We start from the raw sequence: 10982 nt of genomic DNA on the forward strand, positions 1-10982 counted from the left end.
TAGGTTTCCCCTTGACTTCTATGAGGTAATCAACTTTCCCACAAATTTTTAATACTTTATAAGGACCTTTCCATGCTACTAATAATTTATTTGACTTGATAGGCAAAAGTACAAGAACTTCATCCCCTACTTTAAAACTTCTCCTCTGACTTTTGGAATCAAAATAGGTTTTGTACTGGTCCATTGACAAACTTAAGTTTTTCGAAACTATGTCAGAGGTCTCCTCAAGTTTGGATCTAAGGTCAAGGAGAAACTGGTAAGACGACTGAACTTAGCATTTACCTCCTCATTAGTCCATAAGTCATGAAGGATGGACATTGGACCTCTGGCCTGTCTACCATAGAGAAGTTCAAAAGGTGAAAACCCCAAGGAGTCACTGGGAACTTCCCTCATGGCAAACAAAGCACAGGGTAGGTAACGATGCGACTCCTTAGGTTTAAGGGAGCAAAGTTTCCTTAAAATGGACTTGAGAATCGAATGCTGGCGCTCAATCCTCCCATTACAGCTGGGATGATAGGATGTTGTGAAGAGAGGCTTCACTCCCAGAAGTTGGTATAGATGTTGCATTAAGTCAGATGTGAATTGTGTCCCACGGTCAGACAAAATTTCTCCCTCGGGAGGATGACAGTTGGCAAACTTTACACGATCTACAATAGGTAGTGACATCTGAGGTATTTTTGGCCAAAAATAGGTTTCCCTAATTTTATTTAAGGTTTTACGATGCGAGAAATGTCCGGCCACTGGCAGGTCATGAGCCATTTTAAGAACAGTCTCTCTGCATTGACTTGGAACAACTAAGATGGAATAGTCTATCTGATCTGAATTTAATTTGAATACCGACTTGTACAAGATACCTTTTATATATTCAAATTTATATGAAAAGTTTTTCCTTTGGATAACTTGATTTTGTTTAGCGGCATTATGGCAATTCTGAAGAGAAGGGCAATTACGTTGTAAACTGACAAAGGAGTCCTTCGATACATCTAAAGGCTTAAAGTCAGGTAAAATCAAAGGATGGACAGTAGGAGAAGCCTGGACTTTGGTCTGAGCCCTAGTCAAGACATTTATGGTATCACTTTCATCTATCAAGTGAACCGGTGATCCTACTACCTCGATTTCGAGAGTAGCATCACTGGTTTTTAATCCCACATGAATCTCACGAGGCTTTGTCTCATCTGAACTTTCGAGGGGCTTCTCTGACTCTACAGGAAGAGGATCTGAAACACTTATGTCCATCTTTGGTGATGAAAGGTCAACCTCAGAAGGAAGAATGGCACCTTTTACATTACCTATTAGTACGGAGCAAGAAGTGATGGGAGCTAGTACGGCTTCAGACCAACCTGTGAACCATTTAGTCCTAATGTAACAACAGATGGTAGGAAAAGTGTCTGTACGGCCCAAGTAGTCTGAAAGTATAGCAGAGGAATGAGTTTATTTAAGATTAGGGAACAGCTTATCAGAAATGACTATACATATGCATCCAGTATCTCGTAAAATGGTAGATACATTAAGTCTATTAACTGTTCCTGAACAGAAGGGTGCTTGGTCATTACAGTCTTTAAAACATCTTCCTACTTTTCGGACCTTCTTAGAAGGACAATCTGGACGTTTATGTCCCTTAACACCACACAAATGACAAACAGGAATAAAAGAAGTCACTTTACTTTCCACTAGAGGCTTTGATTTCTTAAGGTCTGATGAACCCTTGCCCTTAGGGTTCGATCCCTTTAGGTCTTATAGGAATTGTGAGCCTCAGCATACAAGTCAGCGGCCTCAGCAACTTCCTCAGCTTTAATCAGGTTATGTTCTCTAATGAATGTTCTTATCTGGTGGGGAAGAGCTGTCAGGAACTGGTCAGCAACCATGAAGTCTCTAAGAGATTCATAACTGTGATCAATTCCTGGGCTCTCTATCCAAAAGTCGAACAAACGAAAGAGTGTTACCTGTAACTGCTGAAAGTTCTGGCCAGGCTGTAAGGTGGCATACCTGAAATCTTTCCTGAAAGAATTTGTGGCTTTTTGATATGCTTTAAGGATTGCCTTCTTCAGTAGGTTATAATTACATATGATATTCTGCGACAAAGTTGCATAGATATTCAAAGCTGTACCAGAAAATAACACTCCTAACCTGGTAGCCCAGGTGTCAGCAGGCCATTCACAGAGGGTAGCGGTATTTTCAAACCTGATAATGTATGAAGTAATGTCTTTCCCCTCTGTGAAGGGAGGTAAATTAGGTGTTGGAATATGTGTACTAGCTGCACGTTGTTCCATTACTCCTTCCACTAATTGCTGTTGTGAGAAAGTTAACTTTTTATTCTCTAATTCAAGGCGAGCTTTTTCGAGCTCGCGATCCTTTTCTGTCTCTCACCTCATGTTCTCTAGCTCTTTCCTCACGTTCTCTAGCTCTTTCCTCACAATCAAGTCTATCACGCTCTTTTTTGTCTTCTCGCTCTCTTTCTAACTGTCTTTCTTGGCTTTCTCTTTCAATTCTCTCTCTCTCCCTTTCCACCTGTCTTTCAAGGTTTTCTTTCTCCTTTTTCTCCTGTCTTTCAAGGTTCTCTTTCTCCTTTTTCTCCTGTCTTTCAAGGTTCTCTTTCTCCTTTCTTTCTCTTTCCTGGATCTTAGCACTAATGAAAGCTTCTAAACTTTTCCCTGTTATTCCTAACTTACTTCCAGCATTCATCCAAAACTGGTATTCCTCCATACTTGCAAGAATAACTTAAACTATCAGGGGAAAAAGAAACGGGTATCAAAGAAAATGGAGGGTTCAATTCCTGCTCCGCTCAAACTGTAAATAAACCAGAGGGCTCGATCCCTACTTCAATTAAACAATATGTATTAATGAAAACGAAGGGTTCTATGCCGGCTCCGAGCAAACAGTAAGAAGACCATCCAATCTTCTCACCAACAAATCAAGAGTGTCCTACGACAGTTCCCTTGATATAATAAAGAGCTCAATGAAACAAATTGTCACTGGAAAATCTCGGGTCCCTAGAGTCTAATCCTCCAAAGTGTTTCAAGCTCGAAAAGGTGGCAGAATTAAACATTATATCCTGCCTGACTTGACTTACAATAAATTGAGACTATAACAATCACCAAATCTTTTAAATACCTGTACTGTAGTCCTACCATAGAGAATGATTACTCATGGCTGGTGGTAACCGTCTGTGGTATGCGGCGTTGAAGTTTCAATGTTAGATTCGAGATGGAGTTGAATCTTGATTCAGTCGAGTTGATCCTGGCAAGGTCGCCACTTGTGAAAGCTTACTCAGCCCTGTAACAACTTCAGTCAGTATTACCAAGGCTGGCTCCTCCTCAGGAAAATTAATGAATAGAAAAAGAAATAAAAACGGATAATGATAAACACTTTATTATTTAGAAACGGAAAATGTAAAACAATAAAACATGAATGGGTATCCTAATTGAAAGAAAAATGAAAAATGAAAAATTAAATGAAAAAAATTACATTTGAATTCAACGCTAATATAGGTATATCATGGTAATGGGGTGTCAGGTGTTGGTGACACTGCATGTTGTTGAAATCGTAGTCGTTGCTGATGTGGGGGGGTAGCAGGTGTTGGTGACCACCACCGGCTCATTCTTCACAGAGTATGGCCGTGAGTAATTACTTCAGATGACAGGAAAACAGGTTCGTTACCACTGCTATGATGAGGGGTTAGGTCCTGTGTTGGCTTACATAACAGGTAATTAGATTAAACATGGGACGTCTCAGGACGTTAGTCCATCTCCTTCTATTCTTCTCATTGGTTGGCAGGTGACCCTCTCTGTCATTCCAAGCTGTAAAGAGAGACAGATTATCCACTGCTTAAGAAATCACTCTCCATGATAAGTACAATACCTAAAAGATGTGGTGATTATTAAAACATTTAACAGATAAAGACTGAAAAGACTAAGTTAATTATTGGTCAAAAGTGAAGCTTTCAACCAATAAGTCCACTAAAATATGATGAGGTGTGTACTTACAATAGTGTTGGGAGCTGTGAGTCGAGTGATTTACTGTTCGACTGGAGCCCCACACGTCACCTTTCAGGGGAAGGCAAGATGGAGGGGAAGGGATAGCGGGAGCTAGACTGACCCTACCTTAACAAGCAGCCGGCAATCAAACTATCACTTTCGGGGATGGGGGAAAAAGGAGGGGGTGAATAGCTGGAGCTGGACTTACCCTACCTTAACAAGTAGCCGGCAATGAAACTATTGATACTATACACTCCCTCACTACTCCTATCTATTGAACTATTCCCTCACAATACTGATGTACACTTACAGCCCAAGTCACTTGTTCTCTCTAGGGCTGGTATGAAGAATTGAGACACTTATGCAACACATGGGAATCTTTATTGAAGAAACGTTTCGCCACCCAGTGGCTTCATCAGTCCAATACAAAGTAGAAGTGGGTAAGGAGAGTAGAAGTTTGAGGTAATCAGTCCCTCAACCTGGAATCGATGTGTTCAGTCCTTCATTCTTGAAGGAAGTGCAGCATAGGGCCAGAGAGGTGACTTATATACTGCGTTGAGATGAGTTGAAGCAGGAGGAGGCAGGATCACAGTGGGACCTGCCACTATTGTAAGTAGGGCTGGTATACTGATGTACACTAACAGCCCAAGTCACTTGTTCTCTCTAGGGTTGGTATACTGATGTACACTAACAGCCCAAGTCACTTGTTCTCTCTAGGGCTGGTATACTGATGTACACTAACAGCCCAAGTCACGTGTTCTCTCTAGGGTTGGTATACTGATGTACACTAACAGCCCAAGTCACTTGTTCTCTCTAGGGCTGGTATACTGATGTACACTAACAGCCCCATTCAAGGAAGGTGTAATCGCAGGTCCAGAGAAAGTACAAAGAACCTTCACTGTTAACATAAGCTCGTTCAGTCAAGCACTTTAATTACTGGTAACGTTTGAAGTCTCTTGTCCTGTACTCTGTGAAACGCAGGCGAGAAAGATTCATCATATTCTACACCTAGAAAATTCTTGAGAAACTGGTCTCAAATTTGCACACAGAAATCACTCCCTTCGAAAGCAAAAGACTTGGCAGACGTTGCAACACATCCCCAATGAAAAGCAGGGGAGTCGTGAGTACGCTAAGAAAAAGCACAATGTGGCATGCAAAGAGTACGTAACCTTTATTCGGCGCATGGACACACCCTCATTTACAGGCTATCTCCCCCAACCAGCGAACCAGGTTGCTAAGAGTTGATGATGGGGCCCCATCGTTCAACTAGTGACCAGGTTCTAGCCAATAAGAAGGTGGGATTGACAATCGCAGAGGTTATGTGGATACCGCTCTCCTGTCTGCCCTTGTCATTCCCACTCTAGAGCTGGTTGAAGCACGGTCTGCTATCTTGTGGCTTCTATTTCTGCTTTGCTTACCGTGGAGTGCACTATATTTATCACTGTACATAGTGTACATATTGCTGTTATAATTGGTGAAGGATAATATAAGTCTAAACTTTTTCTACTGTGTTTATTTGCTCCCATTACACCTGGGATAACAGGCCATTTGAAATCCTAGGTTGTAATATGGGTAGCCTGTCCGAGAGCTGAACTTAGAGAAACGGTTGAGCTTAGGGTGAAGCTTGTAGCAGGAACATTGTGTAGCTTGCTGTTTCGCTTCGCTTTACAAATTTTGCGTGTCAGTTGCTTATGATCAGCCTTGCTATTGTGTGATCGTTCAACAGCTCGCTACTAGCTTGTTCAGTGTGCTCGCTTCGCTACGGTCAATCTTGTGTGCAGTCGGCTTTGCTTGTATGCGTATTCTGCAATCGTACTGTGCATAGCTAAGCGTGTTCTGCAAATTAACGTGTTACGTTGGGGTATTCGTACTGTGCATAGCGAATAACTTATGCCACGTAGACGAGTCAGACGCCTGGTGTCGGCATATACTTTGCATAACCTACCTAAATTGTCCCTACAGCGTTGTTGGCAAATTGCTCGTTTCATTGGCATTCCCTATAAACGCACTCTCACAGCTGCGCAACTGCGTTCACTTATTGCTGACATACTTATTGAAGAAGAGATGGCACATCAAACTCCTCCCTTTACGGGAGCTAGGGAAAAAACTACTATGTTCTCGCAGGAGGAAGATGATACACCTACGGAGCAAAATGGTCAGTATAGTGCAGCTGGGTTGTCTCAGGGTGAATCAGCGTCGTTGGCACTTGAGCTGGCAAAAATCACGCTGGAGCAAACTAGGGAACAGAGAGCATTCGCAAGGGAAGAATTTGATAGGGAAAGAGAGAGGAGGCAGTTTTCGCATTCTGTAAACGATTTCAGTTTACAAAAAGCAGTACAGCTGGTTCCCCGCTTCAATGAGGCCGAACCAGAGCAATTTTTCGAAAGCTTCGAAAATCAGGCTCGAGCCTTGAGGTGGCCGGAACAGCACTGGGCAGCGTTGGTTCATACAGCATTATTGGGTAAGGCACAGGAATTTACGTCGGTATTAACTGACGCTGAATTCTCTGATTATCAAGTAGTGAAGACCACAGTGTTGGGAGCATATACATGTATCCCAGCTAAATATCGTAAGACCTTCAAATTGAACAGGCGGCAGCTTGGTCAATCCCTGGTGGACTTTGCGAGACAGCAAACCAAAGCTTTTACCAGCTGGTATAAAGCGAGTGGTGTCTCTAACTTTGAGGAGCTGGTGCAGCTTATTCTGATTGATAACCTGCTGGAGTCTGTGGGACCAGAGGTTCGTGTCTTTCTGCAGGATCGTGACTTAACCACTGCATTGGAGGCGGCCAGGTTGGCTGATACCTTCGAAACGAACCGCTCCTTGTCCGAGCGGTCCTGTCTCTCTTTTCAACAGTCTGGCGTGAGCAGAGATCGACAACATTGGAGAATGAAGTGCCAGCAGGAGGGAGAGCGTCTACGTCATCCAAATAAGTCACCTGGTGAGCCACGCTTCTCAACATATGGTCCCCCTGCGGAGAGGCAAACTACTTATGGAGCATCTCGACAACAATATCCAGAGAGGCACCAGCCAGAACGACACCACTTGCAACGTCATCAGGGAGTAAAGGGCAAGCCTGTCGTCTGCTTCAGATGCAATAAAGTAGGTCACATCAGTTCCAACTGCCCTCAAAAACCTCAACCCATCGGGAAAATCTCTAATATCCCTAGTAACATGTCCCCTAGAGAAGTAGAAAAAGGTATGGCCCCTTATTATTGCGAAAGTCTTATTTCCCTTCAGGAAAACTCAGAACCAACTAAAGTAAATACCTTTAGAGATACTGGAGCATATTGCTCACTTGTCAGAGAAGGAATATTACCCCTTTCAGAGAATACTTCCTTGAATTCCTCGGTTTTATTGGAAGCTTACGGAGGAGCTATATATTCAGTTCCTTTGCATAAAATTTATGTACAGTGCAAATATTACACTGGGTACTTGACTGTAGGTATCTCAAAAGGATTTCCCATGAAAAATGCCATGTTATTACTGGGTAATAACATTACTACTGTTACTTCGTGTCCTGAACCTATAATGATTAATGCTTTTCCAGTGTTGGCCATAACTCGGGCAACATCCCAAGGGTTGTCTGGGGAGAATGTTGACCTATCCTTGGACGACTCCGATCTCGGAATAGCCACGTTGTTTTATGAGACACACCGGCCGGAGTCTCGTAAATCAAGTGAACAGACCCCGATCAAGCCTTCCTATTCCCAGGTTGCAGGATTCCCAGATGTCTCTGTTTCCATGCCCGAGGGACTGTCCTTCCGGGAGGAACAACGAAAGGACCCTTCTTTAAAATTCGCTTTTGAGGCAGCCATGGGTAAATCCTCTTTGGGTCATCCAGTCAAGTATGAAGTTAAAAATGATTATTTGGTATGCACTGAGACTGGTAAGGAGATAGAGGGCCGGCAATTATACGACAGGTTAGTGGTTCCAACCAAGTATAGACCTCAGATATTAAATATAGCTCATAATACGTCATTAGGAGGTCACTTAGGAATTACAAAAACCTTGTATAGAATCACAAAAGAATTTTATTGGCCAAAATTAAAGAAAGATGTGAAGAATCATATTAGGTGTTGCCGAGAATGTCAGCAAGTTGGGAAACCTGGACATTCCATTAAACCTGCACCTCTCCAACCCATACCTGCTGATGGAGAACCTTTTGCAGATTTAATTATAGATTGTGTAGGTCCACTACCTAAGTCAAAGTCTGGAAATCAGTATTTATTTACAATTATGGATAAAGTAACCAGATATCCTGAAGCGGTCCCAATGCGTAGTATCAATACTAAAGCTATTCTCAAAGCTTTAACAAAATTCATTTCTTGTTTTGGCATTCCTAAAACTATACAAAGTGATCAAGGTACTAACTTCACTGCCAAAGCATTTAGGGAAGTATTAACTAGGTTAGGGATAATTCACAACTTATCCACTGCCTATCACCCTCAGTCCCAAGGCGCCTTGGAAAGATTCCACCAAACATTAAAAACAATGATGAGAAGTTTTTGCATGCACTTTCCGACAGATTGGGATGAATCTCTACCTTTGTTGCTGTTCTCAGTACGAGAGACGGTGCAAGAGTCTACAGGGTATAGTCCGTTTGAGCTGATCTTTGGGCACAATGTACGAGGTCCTCTTCGGGTGCTCAAAGAAGGATGGATGGGAGAAGACGTAAGCTCAGCACTCTACAACCCGTCTTCAAGGTTGCAGGTGGCACGTGAGTTAGCCACGGCTAACCTAAAGATAGCTCAAAGTAAGATGAAACAGAGGTATGACAAAAGTGCACAATTCCGCTCCTTCCATCCAGGAGACAAGGTGTTGGTGCAGGAACCTATACCTGGCCACACCTTGAAAGCTAGATTTACGGGACCTATGCAGATAGTAAGTAGATTATCTGATTTAAATTATGTGGTAGCTCCCATTGATAAGACCTCAAAAACAAAAACTTACCACATTAATCAAATCAAGGCCTTTCATACACCAGATAAAGTCCCAGTAATGACTCTGTCCTCTACCTCTGAGGACGACTCTGACTCTTTGCACTCTATCTCTGAAATTAATACTAAACTTTCAAATTCTGTCCTCCTCAAGGATCCTAGCCCGTTAATGGATGGATTATCTGAAATACAAGCAACCAATTTAACTGAGCTTCTACAGTCATATCCTAATATTTTTTCGGATGTGCCGAAAAAATGTACGTTAGGTTACCATGATGTAGATGTGGGAAAATCTAAACCAATTAAACTCTCCCCCTACAGAGCTAATCCTGAAAAGCAAAGGCTACTTCAGCAGGAAGTAGACTTCTTGTTAGAACATGGTTTAGTGGAGGAGTCATCTAGTCCATGGGCTTCACCGTGCATCCTAGTAAAAAAGGCTGATGGAGGGTTTCGTATGTGCACAGACTACCGTAAAGTGAACGAGGTCACAATCACAGATGCTTACCCTCTTCCTCGTCTGGATGACGTAATTGACTTTGTGGGTAAGGCTACTTTTGTGTCCAAATTAGATCTCCTTAAAGGTTACTATCAGGTACCTTTGACAGATAAGGCGAAGGAAATCTCTGCCTTCGTAATTCCAGGAGGTCATTATCAGTATACAGTTACCCCCTTCGGAATGAAAAATTCCCCCTCTTCATTCCAGAAACTCGTCCATCAGGCTATTAAAGGACTTGAAGGCACGGCAGCATACCTAGATGATATTGTTGTGGTGTCTGATACTTGGGATCAACACCTACTTAGACTTAAAGCTCTGTTTGAGACCTTTAAGAATTCCCAATTAACAGTTAATTTATCTAAATCTTCCTTTGGCCAGGCCACTATCACTTTTCTAGGCCATGAAGTAGGTAGTGGTAATGTTGCACCTAAACTTGCTAAAGTTCTTTCGATTAAAGATTATCCAGTTCCTCATGATAGGAAATCTCTTCAACGTTTCCTAGGCATGATAGGATTTTACAGAAGATTCTGTAAGAATTTCTCAGATATTGTAGCCCCTCTTACCTCTCTTACCAGTCATAAAGTTCCCTTTAATTGGACGTCAGATTGTAACACTGCTTTTAATAAAGCAAAAAGATTATTGTGCTCTGCACCCATTCTCCTGTCTCCAGACTTCTCCAAACCTTTTTCATTACAGGTTGATGCTTGTGAGTCTGGGGTTGGGGCGGTACTATTACAAATCGGGAACAAGGAGCTGCAGCCAATCGCATACTTTTCAGCTAAGTTCCAGCCACATCAGAGAGCTTACTCTACCATTGAAAAAGAAGCCCTCGCGCTGGTAATGGCTTTGGAGCATTTTGATGTTTATGTGGGCCAGACATCGCAGGTGGTCACAGTCTACAGTGATCACAACCCGTTAGTCTATCTCCAAGCCATGAAGAATCACAACACAAGGCTTATGCGTTGGACGCTCAGGCTGCAGCCCTACAATATCAGAATTCATTATATTGCCGGCAAAGAAAATGTGTTGGCAGACTCTTTGTCAAGAGTCTAGTTTATTATTTTATTTAGGTTAGGATGTATTTGTGGTAACCCCCCTTTCAAGCTCTTTTTTTTTATCCCCTGATGTGGGGTTTTTTTTTTTAGTGAGGGGATGCGGGCTACCGTCCGCCTGTATCTTGGACCTATGCTAGCCTGTCTGACTGCTGTCTCACTCTAAGTTTAGGGTTTGGCTTTTGGTCACTAGGAAAGCTGAGCTCTATCTAAGAGTTGGATGGTGGAGAGGATAGGCGGTCCCATTATTTTGTGCCATGGCGGCACGGTTACCACTGGGAGGTGGCAGCCTAATCCTGAGCCTTCTCGGGGGTGGGGGTGTGGCATGCAAAGAGTACGTAACCTTTATTCGGCGCATGGACACACCCTCATTTACAGGCTATCTCCCCCAACCAGCGAACCAGGTTGCTAAGAGTTGATGATGGGGCCCCATCGTTCAACTAGTGACCAGGTTCTAGCCAATAAGAAGGTGGGATTGACAATCGCAGAGGTTATGTGGATACCGCTCTCCTGTCTGCCC

The 10982-nt window shown here is 42.8% G+C and overlaps 1 protein-coding gene across 1 annotated transcript; it reads left to right on the forward strand.

The window, feature by feature from the left end:
• Nucleotides 1-5140: 5140 nt before the first annotated feature.
• Nucleotides 5141-10648, forward strand: LOC138854515 (uncharacterized). The gene is made up of 2 exons (XM_070098285.1): nucleotides 5141-7076; nucleotides 10107-10648. The coding sequence occupies exons 1-2, from the start codon at nucleotides 5865-5867 to the stop codon at nucleotides 10461-10463; spliced, it is 1569 nt and encodes a 522-aa protein (XP_069954386.1). The 5' UTR covers nucleotides 5141-5864; the 3' UTR covers nucleotides 10464-10648.
• The last annotated feature ends 334 nt before the right edge of the window (nucleotides 10649-10982 follow it).

The sequence above is a fragment of the Cherax quadricarinatus genome, chromosome 61 (assembly GCF_038502225.1).
Source record: "Cherax quadricarinatus isolate ZL_2023a chromosome 61, ASM3850222v1, whole genome shotgun sequence".
In the NCBI taxonomy this organism is placed as follows: domain Eukaryota; kingdom Metazoa; phylum Arthropoda; class Malacostraca; order Decapoda; family Parastacidae; genus Cherax; species Cherax quadricarinatus.

Coding starts and splice junctions, on each gene's coding strand:
- LOC138854515 (XM_070098285.1), top strand. CDS start 5,865: ATGCCACGTAGACGAGTCAGACGCCTGGTGTCGGCATATACTTTGCAT. Junction 7,077..10,106: donor TCTGCTTCAGATGCAATAAA/GTAGGTCACATC, acceptor TTTTCATTACAG/GTTGATGCTTGTGAGTCTGG.